This window comes from Chiloscyllium plagiosum, unplaced genomic scaffold (genome assembly GCF_037043375.1).
Source record: "Chiloscyllium plagiosum isolate Xiang-an unplaced genomic scaffold, Cpla_swu_hap1 HiC_scaffold_31, whole genome shotgun sequence".
Lineage (NCBI taxonomy): Eukaryota > Metazoa > Chordata > Chondrichthyes > Orectolobiformes > Hemiscylliidae > Chiloscyllium > Chiloscyllium plagiosum.
Genome location: NW_028270169.1, coordinates 54,757,075 through 54,776,078, shown reverse-complemented (window position 1 = coordinate 54,776,078; position 19,004 = coordinate 54,757,075). Strand labels below are relative to the sequence as shown.

At 46.2% G+C, this 19,004-nt stretch overlaps 1 protein-coding gene across 2 annotated transcripts; it reads left to right on the top strand.

The window, feature by feature from the left end:
• The first annotated feature begins 144 nt into the window (after window positions 1–144).
• cyb5d2 (cytochrome b5 domain containing 2) lies at window positions 145–15,145 on the top strand. 2 transcript variants are annotated; one of them, XM_087977550.1, is made up of 4 exons: window positions 145–427; window positions 9,562–9,702; window positions 13,071–13,257; window positions 14,455–15,145. In XM_087977550.1, the coding sequence occupies exons 1-4, from the start codon at window positions 148–150 to the stop codon at window positions 14,663–14,665; spliced, it is 819 nt and encodes a 272-aa protein (XP_087833676.1). In that variant the 5' UTR covers window positions 145–147; the 3' UTR covers window positions 14,666–15,145. The 2 variants fall into 2 exon arrangements, with proteins under 2 accessions (XP_087833676.1, XP_087833677.1); XM_087977551.1 differs by lacking the exon at window positions 9,562–9,702.
• Window positions 15,146–19,004: the final 3,859 nt, after the last annotated feature.

Here is a 19,004-nt window from a genome sequence, read left to right as displayed (position 1 = left end):
GCCGGGGGGTGAGCGGGGGGGGGGGGGGGGGAGTGTGACCGGGAGCGGGGGGGGGGGGGGAGTGTGACCGGGAGCCGGGGGGTGAGCGGGGGGGGGTGACCGGGAGCCGGGGGGGGGGGGGGAGTGTGACCGGGAGCCGGGGGGGAGATGCTGCGGTCGCTGCTGGTGTGCGCCGTGTGCGGCTCGCTGCTGGCGGTGCTGATCCCCGCTGATGTCCGGGCTCGGTGGAGCCGCTGGTTTACGGGATCGCTCTGGAGTCCAGCGGCGGAACCGCCACCGAGCCGCCTCTTCACTAAATCCGAGCTGAGCCGATACACCGGAGAGAAGGGCAGCCCCGGGCTCTTCCTGGCCATCCTCGGGCAAGTGTTCGATGTGGACAAAGGGAAAAAACATTACGGTCCAGGAGGCGCCTACAGCTTCTTCGCAGGTACAGTATAAACACAGGACCCACACAGTATAAACACAGGACCAGTACAATATGAACATGGGACACATAGTATAAACACAGGACTGGTACAGTATGAACACGGGACATACACAGTATGCACACAGGATTGGTACAGTATGTACAGTTGAGCTGCATCACAGCATCCCTGGGCTAGGCTCCTGGGAAGCAGTGTTGTGTACTCTATTACCAGGTAAAAACAATGACTGCAGATGCCGGAAACCAGATTCTGGATCAGTGGTGCTGGAAGAGCACAGCAGTTCAGGCAGCATCGAGGAGCTTCAGCAAAATCGACGTTTCGGGCAAAAGCCCTTCATCAGGAATAAAGGCAGAGAGCCTGAAGCGTGGAGAGATAAGCTAGAGGAGGGTGGGGGTGGGGAGAGAGTAGCATAGAGTACAATGGGTCAGTGGGGGAGGAGATGAAGGTGATAGGTCAGGGAGGAGAGGGTGGAGTGGACAGGTGGAAAAGGAGCTAGGCAGGTCGGACAAGTCCGGACACGTCGGGATCGTGTTGCTGGAGGTTAGAAACTAGGATGAGGTGGGGGAAGGGGAAATGAGGAAACTGTTGAAGTCCACATTGATGCCCTGGGGTTGAAGTGTTCCGAGGTGGAAGATGGGGCGTTCTTCCTCCAGGCGTCTGGTGGTGAGGGAGCGGCGGTGAAGGAGGCCCAGGACCTCCATGTCCTCGGCAGAGTGGGAGGGGGAGTTGAAATGTTGGGCCACGGGGCGGTTTGGTTGATTGGTGCGGGTGTCTCGGAGATGTTCCCTAAAGCGCTCTGCTAGGAGGCGCCCAGTCTCCCCAATGTAGAGGAGACCGCATCGGGAGCAACGGATACAATAAATGATATTAGTGGATGTACAGGTAAAACTTTGCAGCGTGGGGGTGGCAGCTGCATCAGCCACATGACTAATGGCGTTTCCGAGGCCAGGGGAATCTTCTGGAATGTTTGAGGAGCGCTGGTTATGGAGGTGGGTGGATAAAAGTTTGTTGTACTTACAGTTTTTGATGTTTGAGGTGGAATTGAAATACTGTTTGTTGAGAGTATGGATTCTCCTAAGGATGTAGTACAGAGTGGGTCCTTTGCAATTCTGAGAGAGTGTGGCCCTCAGCTGAGGCAGGGCAGACTGTAGAGAGGTTAGGTGCCGGCGCATTGCTGCGAGCGTAGAGCGGAGGATCTTGAAGGAGAACTGTTGCTGGTGTTTTTGAATCTGTAGTCTGTACTGTTTGTCCTGTTTGGGTCCGAACGCTGCCGGTTTAAAGGTGGTCCAGAGTCCGTGTGGGATGAGTTGGTTACGGAGGCAGGCACTGAGGAAGCAGATGTGGCTGTGGTACCGAGTTTGTTTCACATGGTTGAAGAGCTGGTAGCCAGGGAATAACTCACCTTGGCTACAGATCATGAGTATCCCAGTTGGTTTGAGTGCCCTGTGCTTACCATCCCCCTTCACAGGTAATGTTTCAACGTGCTCCTCTCTAACCAAGCCCTTCCCAAAGCTTGGCTGGTGAGCTGACCTGTTGGGGGAAGGAGGCAGCAATGGCTCTGAGTCACTCTTCCCTCCCCCTTTACCAACAGGGCTTGGCTTTCCCCACCATCCTTCAGGATGGGGCTTGCAACTGGTTTCAAGGTATGGAAGGGTTTTCAGTAGGCCTGAGTTCAGAAAATGCTGCAGTGACAGACTTATTCATCAGCTGGTTGCCAGAGATCGATTAACTCTGTGGGTTAGTTTATTTAAAACAGTGAAACACATTCTAAGTAACAAAGCAGGCATTACAGCCAGATTGTGCCTGTTAGGCAGCATCATAACAGTGTATGTACACAGTCCCTTAAAGACAGGGTACACCACAACAGACATGGCATTGGCCTGGCTCTCAAGCAGCTGTCAAGAGGTTTGACAAAAAGACACAACCCTCTCTCCCTTGTAGCCCTACACGGATGAAAAAAAACACCAATTCGACTGGGACAACACATCTATCCTGGGACAGGTGAAGCAAAGTCATGCCAGAGAATTCCTAGAGGCCTGGCACTCCAACCACAACGCCATAAACAAACACACAGATCTAGATACCATCCATCAACCCCTCAGAAAACGAACAGGAAATGACATCACCACAAATTCCAGGAACCCCATCCAGGACAAACATATAAATAGAAAGCAGGAGACAACAGCTTCGTTTCACTTGGAGGTCGCCACTGATGATGTTACCTAGCCAGGTAATGAATGATATCAAACCTACAGCTCAGTGAACAAAGCTACACCCTAAACCTTAACCTGAGCTACAAACCTTGCAGGTTTGATGGTGTTTTTTGTCTGCATTCTAACTTCCGAAATCCAGAGGTTATACTTGCACCTGTGTAACTTCACCTAACCTTCCTCCAAAAGGTTGTCATCTGGTGAATCTCAGCTTTGCAAGAAAAGACTGCATTTATAGAGGACTTCATCTTGGCCTTTAGGAGCACAAAGGTTGTTCCAGTGATTGGATGTTTAGAAACCTCTCCCTCACTAACCATTGTCTCAGGTAACAGCCCAACAACAACTGCCACTTACATTGCACCTTTTTTAATACCATGGGATCCTGAGGCATTGAAGAAATTTGAGACTTAGCTACATAAGGAGTCATTGAGGAGAAAGTGAGGACTGCAGATGCTGGAGATCAGAGCTGAAAATGTGTTGCTGGAAAAGCGCAGCAGGTCAGGCAGCATCCAGGGAACAGGAGAATCGACGTTTCGGGCATAAGCCCTTCTTCCTGAAGAAGGGCTTATGCCTGAAACGTCGATTCTCCTGTTCCCTGGATGCTGCCTGACCTGCTGCGCTTTTCCAGCAACACATTTTCAGCTACATAAGGAGCCATCCAGGTTTGGTAAAAAAGATTTTGAGGAGTATCCTTCAGATGGATGATGGGGGAGATTACAAGAGGAATTCTAGAGCTTCAGATACAGTCAGCAGCAGGACAGCAATTAAACCTTGGAGTAAGTAAGGGGCCTGAATTAGAGGAACACAGATATCATGGAGGTCTGGGCCTGAAGGAGAGCTAAATAGGGAAGAATATGTTGATATTAAGACATTGCTTAAACAGAAGCCAGTGTAAGTCACCAGGCATGAACGAATGAGACTAGGTGTGAAAGCAGAGCTTTGGACTGTGAACATTTGGTGGAAGCCAGACTTTTGTCCAAGGGAGAACATTTGAAGAGTAAAGTGTAGAGATAATGAGGACATGGATGAGCGTTTTAGCAACAGCTGAGCTGACCTATGGTCATTAAGCACAGGGCACTTGAAACAACTGGGATAGAGTTGGGCTTTGTCGGTCATAATTGTGGGTATAGATGGTTTTGGTGACGATGCAACGATGTGGTAAAATATATCACTGAGGCAATGAACAGGCCAATCCAACCTCAAACTGAGCTCAGGATGAGGAATAGAGACACTGGTTGGGGAATGGTGGCAGGAGCCAAAGGCAGTGACTTAAATATTTTAATCTGGTGGAGGGAGAGTGGGTACAGTGATTAGCACTGCTCCCTCACAGCACCAGATCCAGGTTCATTTCCACTCTTGGCTGACCGTGTGGAGTTTACGAGTTCTCCCCATGTCTGCTTGGGGTTCTGCCAGTGCTCAGGTTTCCACCTAGGGGTTCAGGTACATAATTCTTTGACATTTGTATCACAGATAGACAGGGGCTTAACACACTTCCCTTCATTGCTCAGACCTTTGAGTATAGAGTTGGGAAGTCGTGTTGAGGTTGTACAGGACATTGGTGAGGCCTCTTCTGCAGTTCTGTGCCCAGTCTTGGTCTCCCTGTTATAGGAAGGATTATTAAGTTGGAGAGGGTTCAGAAAAGATGTTGCTGGAAATGGAGGGTTTGCTGGACAGGCTAAGACTTTTTTCCATGGAGTGTAGGAGGTTGAGGAGTGACCTTATTGAGGTTTATAAAATCATGAGGGGCATGGATAAGATAAATGACAAGAGGCTTTTCCCTAGGATGGGGCAGTTCAAAACTAGGAGGCATATTTTAAGGTGAAAGAAGAAAGTTTTAAAAAGGACATGGGGGCAACATTTTTACACAGGGTGGTTCGTCCACAGAATGAATGCCAGAGGAAGTGTTCAGTGCATGTATAGTTATAACATTTAAAATATATTTAGATAAGTACATGAATAGGAAAGGTTTGGAGAGATTGGCCAAGCGCAGGAAGGTGGGACCAGTTTGGTTTGGGGACATAGTGTGGACTATTTGGACCAAAGTATCTGTTTCCATGTTCTATAACTGTACATAGTCCAAGGGTGTGCAGGTTAAGTGGACTGGCCTTGATACAAATTGCCTCAGTCCCAGGATGTGTCCAGTGTATGTGCAGACACCCACAGCTAGATTGGTGTCTCAATGTGCAGGGACCAGTTTTGGCTTAGAGCACAAATGAAGTGATAGTGTTCTCAGCAGTTGCCGGTACCAACCCCCTGTAAAGTCAGCCTAGTCATCCATTCCCACTCCCTGTCTGCTCTATAGTATCCTGGATCGAGAACCACAGGCAATCGTGCAGGAGTGGGAAACACTGCCAATGGTGCTAATGACTCTCCTGATCCCTAAGATCCTCTTTTACTCCTGATGTTCCTATTAACTATCAAAGGATGGATAAGATTGGAACTGAGGAAAGTGCAGTCCTCCCAGCTGGATAATAGAGGACTGAGGTTGGTGGGGGATGGTTTGATTGATGGTGTCAATCTAGCATATTGTGGTCTTTATCAAATAAGGTGTCTGTCATGACTTTGGTAAGCAGCATCTCAGTAGTGTAGCGGGGTAGAAACCAGATTAACAGGAGGGTTTCAAATGTGGAGTTCTGGAGAAGATGGTCACAGACTGAAAACATGGTAAAGTGGCATTCTAATACCCCAATTTTTGTTCAGTTCTATAAAAGAGCTTACTGGCTCAACAAATCTAAACCTATTTAATAAAATTTAAAGTTTAATCTGAAGAGTCGTACTGGACCTAAAGCATTAATCTATTTCTCTCTCCACAGATTCTGCTAAACCTAAGTTTCTCCAGCAAATTTCCAGCATCTGCAGGATTTTGCCTTTACTTTGATAAAATATTAACCTTCCAATGTGTCAGTTCTGTCGGGCACTCATTATGTGTTTCTCTATTATTTTCAGTACTTGACTCACCTCCTGTTCCCTGCCTTACAAGTTCTGCTCATTTCCTGTTTAGTTTGTGTGCTGTTCACTGTGGTTCTGCCCTTGTTTTAATTATGCACTTACTAGAACCTGTCATCACAGCTCTAGTTCTTGGCTCAGGTTCTGTCTCCAATGACAACCCACTCCCCAGGCATTCCCAAACTTTCACTCTTTCCCCACCTCCCAGTCGTGATTATTGACTTTACTGACAGCAGCAGCAGCCTGTTTGAGAGAACAGGGAGAAAGTGAGGACTGCGGATGCTGGAGATCAGAGTCAAAGAGTGTGTTGCTGGAAAAGCGCAGCCGGTCAGGCAGCATCTGAGGAGCAGGAGGATCGACGTTTCAAGCATAAGCCCTTCATCAGGATTCGATCATTTCCTGATGAAGAGCTTATGCTCAAATCGTCGATTCTCTTGCTCCTCGGATGCTGCCTGACTGGCTGTGCTTTCCCAGCCCACTCTTTGACTCTGTACTTGAGAGAACAGCCCCATGGGCAGGAGGAGAGAGAGAGAGAGGGCAATGCCTGCCTGTTCTTTGGGCTGTGATCTATGCAGAGTGGTTCCAGAGAGGCAAATATGATCCCTGCTGTGTGCTAAGGGCCTTTAGCCCCTGTTGGATAATGTATGTAGAGAGTCTAAAAGGCACTAGTAACCATTTGGTTTAGATTATAAGATTCCTTTTGGTTCTTTTGAAGTTAGACTTTGCAGGGAGAGATGGTGGTGTTGGGGTAACGTTCACCAGTAGGTCAGAAGCCCAGGCTGATGTACTAGGGACATTGGTTCTAATCCAATCCTGCAAGCTGGTGGAATTTGAATTCAGCTAATTTAAAAATAAAATGTAAATGCAAGCTAGTCATACGTGGTGACCATAGCAACTGTCAATTCATGGGGGTTGAGGGCTGTCTATTCACTAATTTATTTCTTTGTGCTCTCAGCAAAGTGACCTTTCTGTCAGCATCTCCAAACTCTCTGGGTGCTCTCCCCCAACCCTACGATTAAAATCTAAACTTCAGGGCCTTTTCGGGTCAGGACTACAGGGCTGCGAACTGTTCGGACTCTGTGCAGCTAACCCAGGAGAGAAAATTCAGACCAGGGGTTCAAAATGGAGTGGAGGAGCAGAGAGGTCTGAGGGGTATAGATACTCAAACCATTACCAGTGCTGATGTCAACTAAAAAGGACACAAAAAGAGAGAGGAAAAGATCACTCTGATTACTTTCTAGAGGGAGAGAATGGAAAAGAAGTTGTATTAAACTATTTCGACCCCAGTACTGTGCACTGTCCCAGAGGACTCCATAATATGAAAAGGGTACGGAGGTGCTGGAATGAAACCAGAACTGAGAGGCTGCCTTTCCTAACTGGGGTCTTTTCTTTCTCCCCTTCACACTTACCAAGGTTTCACTCCTGAGTCAAACATCTTGGCCACAGAATTGGAGAAGACAGAAATGGAACTTTAAAGATGCTATGGCACAAGTCTGAAGAGCAGAAACATCCTCCTGAGCCAATATTTTGCACTTAACCCATAAAAACATCACCTTGGTTTATTATAAAGTTGTTCATGGGAGCCTCCGCCATATAGGTGCATATTTATCTAAATTACAACAGTGAGCACATTTCAAAAACCTTTAATAGTTGGCCAAGCACTTGACACCTTGGAGGTTGAGAGGTAACCTTATAACAGTTTATAAAATAAAGAGAGGTATAGATAGAGTTAATGGTAGTTGTCATTTTTCTAGAATGGGGGATTTTGAGACTGTGGGGGGGGGGCACAAACTTAAGGTGAGAGGAGAGATTTTAAAAAGGACAAGGTGTACAATTTCCTTTACACAGGGTGGTGCCTAAGTGGAATTAACTTCTTGAGAAAGTGGTGGCTGCGATTACAATTACAATGTTGAAAAGACATTTGGATAAGAACATGAATAGGAAAGATTTGGAGGGATATGTGCCAGGAATAGCAAGTGGGACTAGTTTTGTTAGGGATTATATTTAGCATAGACTGGTTGGACCAATGGGTCAGTTTCCATACTGTATGACTCAATGAGGCACCATATCAATGAATGTCTTGCTTTGACTGTTCTGTTACCTCCCCTATCCCCTCTGCTAATGTCTGCTTTCAGCTTTACAAATTTGGAACATTACATTTCCAAAATGCCTCTTTCACGTGGTAAATAAATAATTAAAGTCATCAAGTCCTACAGCATGGAGAGAGGCCATTTGGCCCAAACATGCCGACCAAAATGTCCATCCACACTAGCCCCATGTCCCTGCACTCGGCCCATATCCTTCTAATCCTTTCCTATCCATGTATTTGTCCAATTGCCTTTTAAATGTTGTTAATGTACCTGCCTCAGCCACCTCCGCTGGCAGCTCATTCCATATGCGCACCACCCTCTGTGTAAAACACATTGCCCCCTCAGGTTCTATTTTATTCTTTCCCCTCTAACCTTAAACTGATGCCCTCTAGTCCTCGATTCCCCAACCCTGGGAAAAAGATTGAGTGCATTCACCCTATCCATGCCCTTCATGATCTTATTCACTTCAATAAGATCCCCACCCCCCTCAGTCTCCTACACTGTAAAGAAAAAAGTCCAGCTTGTCCAACCTCTCCCTATAACTCAGACCCTTGAGTCCTGACAACATCCTTGTAAATTTCTCTTTCCAGTGTTCTTTCCAGTTTAATAACATCCTTCCCATAGCAGGGTGACCAAAACTGAACACAATATTCCAAGTGCATCCTCACCAACATCCTGTACAATTGCAACGTAACTTCCCAACTTCCTGATGAAGGGTTTATGCTCGAAACATCTATTCTCCTGCTGTTTGGATATTGCCTGACCGGCTGTGCTTTTCCAGTACTCGATGCCCTGACTGAAGGCTCTGCCTATTTGTGACTCCACTTTCAGAGAACTGTGCACCTGAACTCTAAGATCCCTCTGTTCCACTACACTCCTTAAGGCCCTACCATTCACCATGAAACTCCCACCTTGATTTTACTTTCCAAAATGCAAGACCTCACACTTATCTATATTAAACTCCATTTGCCATTTCTCAGCCCCACTTCCCCAGTTGATCAAGGTCCTGCTGCAATTTCTGAGAACCTTCCTTACTGTCCATGATGCTGCCTATTTTAGTGTCATCTGCAAACTTACTAATCACGTTTTGTACATTCTCATCCAAATCATTGATATCAATAATAAACAGCAATGGGCCCAGCACCAACCACTGAGGTACTCCACTAGTCACAGGCCTCCAGTCTGATACGCATCCTTCCACTATTCCACCTTCTCCTTCCTACCAACTAGTCAATTTTGCCAGCTCTCCCTGGATTCTATGCAATCTAACCTTCTAGAGCAGCCTCCCATGTGGAACCTTATCAAAAGCCTTACTGAAATCTATACAGACTACATCTACCACCCTACCCTCTTCAACCTTCCTGGTCATTTCATCAAGGAACTCTAACAAATTTGTGAGGCATGATCTCCCACACACAAAGCCATGCTGACTACTCCTAATCAAATCCTGCCTTTATAAATCGAGATCCTAATAGCCTGAATGGACTGGAAAACTCAATCATTATGAAGTTTTCATCAGATTTTCTGTACAATTCCGTTGTGGGATTGTAATAACAATTCAGTTCCTGAACTGGTATTTATGTCAGATGCTGCGAGACCTGCTGAGTTTCTCCAGCAATTTCTGTTTTTGTTTCCGATCCCCAGTACCCACAGTTCTTTTTTTATTTTCATTGATGTTATCTGCATCTGTTGCTTCCAATTGTTTAACACGTGAAAAGTTGGCTGCACAGCAAATGGATTTCAAGGACACAATTTCTTAACTCAAGTTGTCTCTGAATGGTTCTTGACCGACCAGCTCATTCTACTTTCATCTGGGTCCACGCTGCTGCAGCGTGTCAGTATGCAGAGCCTCTGTCCTCAGACATGAACTTGTTCTGTTGTCAAATGCAGGTCGAGATGCAGCTCGAGCCTTTGTGAGTGGAGATTTCACAGAGAGTGGCCTTGTGGAGGATGTGTCTGGACTCTCGCCCTCTGAAATACTTGCTCTCCATGAATGGCTTGATTTCTACAAGAAAGAGTACATTTTTAAGGGTAAGAGTCTCATTTGGAGGCACCTTATGCGAAAATGCAATCCCTAAACCTGATCTGAAATCATGTGGAAATAGCAGTGAGGAATGTGCTCACAGCCTGGTTCTCCTGATCTGAAACAATTAATTGAAATGTCCTGCCACCTCCAACTTCTTTTGGCAGTAATTCCAGTTGAAATCCTCATCCAAGTTCCAATTTATTCTCCTCTCTGACTGGCTGCACAGAGCCCCCAGCAGAGAATGAATGACAGGCTCATCCACTGCCGGCAATTAAAATGTCGTCTTCCGAAGGAGATCTCACTTGGAACCTCCCAGGCTCGGCCTAGCCTCTGGATAAACAGGATGCACTATGAGAGAGATAATGATCTGGATCTTGCGAATGCCAGTGAGTCATTTCTGCCACGTAGGTGGGAGTGTCCATAACAACACCCCATGGAATCCCTGACAGACTCTGGGGGAATTGCCTGGAATTGAAGAACACGCTGGGCTATTCCCCTGTGTTTGGTAATTTTCAAATGTATCGATTTAAAGTCAGAGAATGTGCAGGGTTCCACTACAGTTAATACTTAGCCGTGAAAAGTTAGAAGATTGAAAACCTAGTTTAACTCCTGGCTAGATGTTCAATCTGCACCCATCCCCCACTCCCACCTCAGCATTCACCTACCCAGCTGACCCCAACTACACTTTCCCAGACCCCTTACACCCCTGTCCCCCCAAAACGCAGCCCCTTGCTAGAAACACACCACCCATCCTGGCCCTTGAACTCACCCTCAATACTCCACCACTTACCCTGGCAACCCAGTTATCTGGCACTCTAATCTGACATTTCCCTTATGTACGTCCACTTTCACTGGATCTGTTTAAGTGCCTCCCTCTACTGCTCATTGTTTCAATCAATTTTTTTTTATTCATTCATGGCACGTGGGCATTTATTGCCAGTCCCTAGTTGCCCTTGAGAAGGTGGGGGTGAACTGTCGTCTTGAACCGCTGCAGTCCACCTGCTGAGTGTTGACCCACAATCCCCTTAAGGAGGGAATTCCAGGATTTCGACCCAGTGACAGTGAAGGAATGGTGATATATTTCCAAGTGAGGGGGGTGAGTGGCTTGGAGGGGAACTTGCAGGTGGTGGTGTTCGCATGTAACAACTGTCTGTCCTTCTAGATGGAAGTAGTCATGGATTTGGAAGGTGCTGTCAAAGAAGCTTTGGTGAATTGCTGCAGTGCATCTGGTAGATAGTACAGACTGCCTGTGGTGGAGGGAGTGGGTGTTTGTTGGTAGGGTACCAATCAAGTGGGGGCTGCTTTGTCTTGGATGGTGTCAAGTTTCTTGAGTGTTGGTGGGGCTACACTCATCCAGGAAGTGGGGAGTATTCCATCACAGTCCTCACTTGAGCTTTGTAGATGATGGATAGGTTTTGTGGGATCAGAATTGAGTGTCTTGCCACAGTATTTATAGCATCTGACCTGCTCTTCTAGGCACTGTGCTTATTTGGTGAATCCAGTTGAGTTTCTGGTCAATGATCATCCACCTGGCACATCTGGCTGAAGATTGCTGCAAAAGCTTCAGTCTTATCTTTTGCACTGATGTGCTGTGCTCTTCCATCATTGAGGATGGGGATAATTGTGGAGCCTCCTCCTCCAATGAGTTGTTTATTGTCCACCACCAACAGGGTTGTGGTAGGAGTACAGAGCTTAGATCGCTTGTGTGATCACTTAGCTCTATCACTTGCTACTTATGCTGTTTGGCACGCAAGTACTGTTCCTCTTTGCTACTTCACCAGGTTGGCACCTTATTTTGAGGTCTGCTGGGTGCTGCTCCTGGCATGCCTTCCTGCAGTCTCCATTGAACCAGGATTGATCCCCGGCTTGATGGTAATGATTGAGTGGGGGATATGCCGGGCCATGAAGTTACAGATTGTGCTGGAGTAGAATTCATTCCTGTTAGTGGCCCACAGCACCTCATGGGATGTCCAGGCTTGAGTTGCTAGATCTATTCAAAGTCTGTCTTACTTAATGCGGTGATAGTGCCACACAACACAATGGATGCTATTCTCAATGTGAAGTTGGGACTTGGTCTCACAAGGACAGTGCAGTGGTCACTCTTATCAATAGAGAATAGGTGCAGGAGTAGGCCATTCTGCCCTTCGAGCCTGCACCACCATTCAATATGATCATAGCTGATCATCCTTAATCAGCATCTTGTTCCTGCCTTATCTCCATTATCCTTGATTCCACAATCCTTGAGAGCTCTATCCAACTCTTTCTGAAATGAATCCAGAGACTGGGCCTCCACTGCCCTCTGGGGCAGAGCATTCCATGCAGCCACCACTCTCTGGGTGAAGTTTCTCCTCATACAGTCGCGGACAGATGCATCTGCAGCTGGCAGATTGGCAAGGATGTTTTTCCCTCGTCCCCTCACCACCTTCTGCAGATCCTTTCGGAGCCGACCAGCTCGATCAGTGGTCCTGCTACTGAGCCACTCTTTGTAGTGGACATTGAAATCCCGCAGCCAGAGGACATTCTGTACCTTTGCCATCCTCGGTGCTTCCTCCAAGTGTCGCTCAACATCGAGGAGTATCGATACGTCAGCCGAGGGAATTCGGCACACAGTAAGAGCAGGAGGTTTCCTTGTTTAACCTGAAGCCATGAGACTTCACAGGGTCCAGAGTCAATGTTGAGGACTCCCAGAGTAACTTCCTCCTGACTGTATCCCCCTATGCTGTCCCCTTCTGCTGTATCTGTCCTATCAGTGGGAATCCAGGGACAGTGATGGTGGTGTCTGGGACATTGTAAGGTCTGATTCCATGTCAATGACTGTGTCAGGCTGTTGCTTGACTGGTCTCTAAGACAACTCTCCCAATTTTGGTGCTAGACCCCAGTGTTAGAAAGGAGGACTTTGCAGGGTTGCCACTGTCTTTTCCAGTGCTTTGGTCAATGCCAGGTTATCTGTCTGGTTTCATTTCTTTGAGACTTTGTAGCAATTAGTACAATTGAATGGCTTGCTGGACCATTTCAGAGACCAGTTAGGAGCCAATCACAAAGCTGGAGCTAAGGAGTCATATGTAGGCCATCAAGGAGTCTTATCAATCCTGGGGCCAATGGGCATCGGGGGGAACTCTCTGCTGGTTAGAGTCACACTGGGCACCACTGAAACAACAAAGAAGGCAGACATTAAATCCACTGTGTCTGTATGAGGTACTAAGCTGCACACTTTAGAACACAATGTTTTCTTTGTATAGTGTGCTAGTTTAGCTTTGCAAGTTGAGTTTGCCTGTTAATTGTCTAGATCTTAGTTTAAACCTCGACATCTCTGTCAAACGGCAATGTTTCTCCAAATCTCAGGAGTGTTTTACTTATTTTTGCCTCTTGCAAGGTAAATTAATTGGAATGTATTATGACCACAACGGTGAACCCAACCAAGCACTGTCTGATGTGGAGTTGGCTGTGATGCAGGGCAGAAAGCTGAAAGCAGAATCCGAGTTAGAAAACAATCTCTTTCCTCCCTGCAATTCTGAATGGAGCTCAGCCAAAGGAGGCAGAGTCTGGTGTTCATCTCACAGGTTTGTTATCTTGCTTTTAAATCACTTTCTCCTTCTCCAATGCCTCCTCTATCCTGAAGGCAGTGTCTCTTCTCTGTCTGACCACCCAGCCATGCCCATCCAAGTGTGGATTCCACATATGCAAGGGTAGAGTGAGTCCTGACTTCATCTGGTTGATAGTTATACAACAGTCAATGCCTGAAGATCGAATGGAAACTATGGTCTGAGTGATTTTTGAGTTATTTCTGCACAATAGCTGGATCTTGGCTGCAGAAGCACAAAGTGTCTCCTGACCATAATTCAATAGACAATAGGTTCAGGAGTAGGCCATTCTATCCTTCAAGCCTGCACCACTATTCAATATGATCATGGCTGATCATTCCTAATCAGTATCCTGTTCCTGCCTTATCTCCATAACCCTTTATTCCACTATCCTTGGGAGCTCTATCCAACTCTTTCTTAAATGAATCCAGAGAGTGGGCCTCCACTGCCCTCTAGGGCAGAGCATTCCACACAGCCACCACTCTCTGGGTGAAGAAGTTTCTCCTCATCTCTGTCCTAAATGGTCTACCCCGTATTTTTAAGCTGCGTCCTCTGGTTCGGCACTCACCCAGCAGCGGAAACATATCTCCTGCCTCCAGTATCCAATCCTTTAATAATGTTATATGTCTCAATCAGATCTCCTCTCAGTCTTCTAAATTCAAGGGTATACAAGCCCAGTCGCTCCAGTCTTTCAGCGTAAGGTAGTCCCACCATTCCAGGAATTGACCTCGTGAACCTACGCTGCACTCCCTCAATAGCTAGAATTCAAGTGACTGGGATTGGGATGGAGCTCACGATCATCAAACCTGCCTGGTTATATTGGTTAAAGACCTAGACACTGTTCTCATGGCATCTCTACAGTCAGCCCAATTTCAGCAAACTCCATAATTTCTCATTAATGAAACTAGTTCCTATAAATTATTCCATAATACAAATATAAATTATCGCACAGTACAAAGTCTCCTTGAAAGTGTGGCATATGGGAGGGAAAACAAAAACGAGGGGAAGGAAACAAATGGGTGAAGAGTTAGGCCAGGTATGGCCTCCTTCCCCAGCCTGGAGGTTAATGATTACTCCAGTGAGCCCCTTTCACCTGGTGAATTGGGCACAAAGTAATAAACTAAACCAAAATAAGCAAAACGTGTAAAGAAAAGTGACTTTTATTGTTGTTTCCAGTGGAGGAGTAAAAAGGAATTGGGCTGGAGTCCCACGGAAACTATACAAACCTGGATCAAAGAGCCATCGCTGTGTTTGTGTGCGGCCAACTGGGCCCCCATCTAACCAGCCCAATTCTGCCCAAAACAGGGGAGATCTCGACAATCCCAGTCTCCAGGAATATGCAGGATGCCACAGCCTCTCTGACGCGTGTGCCCTTCCAGACACTTAACTAAACAGCCTGACAGATCACAGGCGCCATTTCAGAGGCTGAACATCATCAGGATATGTGACATCTCATTGCTTCAGCATGGTCTAAAATACAGTGACTGCTTTATTTTTGTTTGCATGAATAAATGAATATTTTAACAGGATAAATGTGACTATGGCTGGATAAATTAAAAATGAGTGTGAAGTTAATTTGTTTTTTGGGGGGAGGGAGGAAGCCTAGATTTATTAGTTTCCAAGCCCTTCAGTCCCCATCCCATCTGGGACAATCTATAAATCTGATCACCTATGGGTCAACAATGGCCAGAAGTGACCAAGATTGTTGTAACAATCCAACAGGTTCACTCCCATCCATCAGGGAAGGGTGTGTGGCTACTGTGCCTCACATGTAACACTGGTGCCAGAGTGCCATTAATAGTGATCTTGGCTTTCTAATCACTTGCTGCATCAGTGTTTTTGAATAAACATTCTGCTAATAACCTTCTTTCAAACCTGCACCTTTTGATTTCTAAGTTAACAGAATTATTTCTGGAATTATGTATTTTGGTGAAAACTAGTCTTGGAATTAGTTCAGCTTGTTATCAGGCTGCCTCAGGTTCCTTTTTAGGTGAGACCAATTCTTTGGGTGTGGTGCAATTGCTAACACATCACTCCTCCAAAACTTTGTATCCAGTGTTTGTGTATGGACAGTGAAGGTGGCTGTCTCATTCTTGTCCAGCCAGGATAGGGCTGTTACTATTCCTCACTGAGCTAAAAGGTGGCTCTTGTGGCACAGTATACAGCCCCTCACTTTATGTCTCAAGTTCTACTTGTCCCAGAATGGCACAGGGTTATCCAGCTGGAATCAGTGTCTCAGAATACAGGAAGTTTCAATCTGCAAAAAATCAAATGAGGAGAAAGATGCTCCCAGTATTATAAGATGCTCTGTTCATAAAGATAGCAGTCAAGTAGCAAGAGAAAGTGAAGACTGCAGATGCTGGAAAAGCACAGCAGGTCAGAGAGCAGGAATGAGCTGATGAAGGGCTTATGCCTAAAACAGCTGTGCTTTTCCAGCACCATTACTATTGGAAACAGGAAAAAGGTTATATTTGTGTGGCAATGAAAAAAAAGTCAAGAGCTAGCATTACGGTGACTTAATTGAAATGTACGATAATCAGGAGGGTTAGATTGGGTGGACAGTGAGCTTTTTTCCCTGGGATGGTGATGGCTAGCAGACGTACACAACTTTAAATACTTGGAAAAAGGTTCTCCCTGTCCACCCGATCTAACCCTCTGATTAGATGTCTCTATTAAGTCACCTCTCAACCTTCTTCTCGCTAATGAAAACAGCCTCAAGTCCCTCAGCCTTTCCTCACAAGGCCTTCCCTCCAGACCAGGCAACATCCTAGTAAATCTCCTCTGCACCCTTTCCAAAGCCTCCACATTCTCCTTACAATGCAGTGACCAGAACTGTACACAATACTCCAGGTGCGGCCACACTACAGTTTTGTACAGCTGTAGCATAACCTCATGGTTCTGGAACTCTATCCCTCTATTAATAAAAGCTAAAAACACTTTTTAACAACTCCGCCTTCTTAACAACTCTGTCAGCATGGGTGGCAACTTTCAAGGATCTGTGTACATGGACACAGATCTCTCTGCTCATCTACACTACCAAGAATCTTACCATTAGCCCAGTACTTAGCATTCCGGTTATTTGGACCAAAGTGAATCACCTCACACTTGTCTGCATTAAACTCCATTTGCCACCTCTCAGCCCACCTCTGCAGGTTATCTATGTCTCTCTGTAACTTACAACATCCTTCGTCACTATCCACAACTCCACCGACCTTAGTGTTGTCTGCAAATTTACACCCTCATCCAGGTCGTTTATAAAAATGACGAACAGCAGTGGACCCAACACCGACCCTTGCAGTACACCACTGGTAAATGGACTCCAGGATGAACATTTCCCATCAACCACCACCCTCTGTCTTCTTTCAGCAAGACAATTACTGATCCAAACTGCTATATCTCCCACAATCCCATTCCTCTGCATTTTGTACAATAGCCTACTGTGGGGAACCTTATCGAAAGCCTTTGCTCCCTGCCTATTAGAGTCAGAGTCATAGAGATGTACAGCATAAGAACAGAGCCTTCGGTCTAACCTGTCCATGCCAGCCAGATATTCCAACCCAATCTAGTCCCACCTGCCAGCACCCAACCCATATCTCTCCAAACCCTTCCTATTCATATACCCATTCAAATGCAGTTTTATTGTTACAAAATGTACCAGCCTCCACCACTTCCTGACAGCTCATTCCATACCCATAACACCCTCTGTGTGAAAACATTGCCCCTTAGGGCTCTCATTTTTTCCCCTCACCCTAAACCTATGCCCTCTAGTTCGCGACTCCCCGAGCCCTGGAAAAAGACTGCCTATTTACCCTATCCATGCCCCTCAATTTTAGAAGCCTCTATAAAAAGGTCACCCCCTCAGCCTCCAACACTCCAGGGAAAACAGCCCTAGCCTATTCAGCCTCTTCCTATATGTATCTGTCGAGATATCTTAAGTGACGCTAATCATTCTCACCCCATCACCTCTGCTGCCAAAACATTCCAGGCACCCACCACCCTCTGCATGAAGAACTTTCCACATATCTCCCCTAAACTTTTCCCCCTCTCACTTTGAGCTCATGACCCCTAGTAATGGAGTCCTCCAGTCTGGGGGAAAGTTTCTTGCTATCCACCCTGTCTACACCTTATGATATTATAGGTCTCAATCAGGTCCCCCCCTCAACCTCAGCCTTTCCAATGAAAACCCATCATAATTCAACACAACCTATCTTATAGCTAATGCCCTCCATACCATGTAACACCCTGGTGAACCTCCTCCGCACCTTCTCCAAAGCATCCACATGCTTTTGGCAACGTGGTGACCAGAACTGTACGCAGTATTGTAAATGTGGCTGAACCAAAGTCTTACACAACTGTATCATGACCTGCCAACTCTTGTACTCAATACCCAGTCTGATGAAGGAAAGCATACCATATGCTTTCTTGACCACTCACCTGTGTTGCCACCTTCAAGGAACAATGGACCTGAACATCCAGATCTCTCTACATCAGTTTTCACTAGGACTTTTGCGCTCACTGTATAGTTTGCTCTTGAATTGGATCGGTGGCATAAACATTTGTCACTTTTCAGACCAGGCCCGAATATTATCCAATCTTGCTGCATTTGGACATGGACTGCTTCAATACCCAAAATCTCACAAATGGCACTGGTCGCTGTTTAAGCATCAGACAACACCTGGTGGAAGCTGATTGAACCTCAGCCATTACCCTGAGCAACTGCTGCAAAGATGCCCTGGCTAGGATGACTGACCACCGATAATATGACTATCTTCCTTTGTGCCAGGGAGGACTCCAACCAGTGGAAGATAGTTCCTCTCCCTCCACCATCACTGCAATTTCCATCAACTCTAGTTTCGTTAAGCCTCCTTATTGCCATATTGGTCAAATGCACCTTGTCCCAGGCAGTCACTTTGACAAACCAATGCCTGGAGGTGAATGTTTAAACCAAGGCTATAATGAGGTCAGGAGCCAAGTAGGCTCTGCCAGGACCAAGTTATGCTGGCTAATAGCACTACTCATAACCTGAACAAAATTGAAGTCTGGTTAATTATAAAAATGGAACTGCTCTTTGTCAAGTGCAGACACTGGGCTTGCATTTAAACTATCTGCTGTTTCTGGTCATGTGATAGTATTAGTGTCAGCTTTGTGAGAGCCAGGGAGGGAATTCTCCCTCCTTCAAACTGAAATGCCCACATGGGGACTGATCAGTAGGTTGGTAGATTAATTAGACATCAGCACACTACTCTGATGCTCTGCTGCTCCCAATGAAGTCCATCCTGATAGAATGGTTCTACAAGATGTACTTTGGAGTGTGAAGGTTGTTAGAAAACACGGTCAGTGTTCTGTTACACTCACCAGAAACTACAGGAGAGCAGAAAGCATATCAAAAGTCCCTTGGTGCGTGTATGGAATGAGCTGCCAGAGGAAGTGGTGGAGCTGGTACAATTACAACATTGGATGGGTATATGAACAGGAAGGGGCCAAGTGCTGGTAAATGGGACTAGATTAATTTAAGATAACTGGTTGACATGGACGAGTTGGACCGAAGGGTCTGCTTCTGTGCTGCACATCTGACTCTAAGTGGTCCTTAAATGGAGATGCACTCAAAAGAATCAGAATTTGCTTTAGAATCTAAATCTCCATTCACCTTAAGATTAAATGACCTGATGTGCAACCAGCAACCAATAGGAAAATAGTCAATCTAAGCACAGCAAGGCTGCACAAGT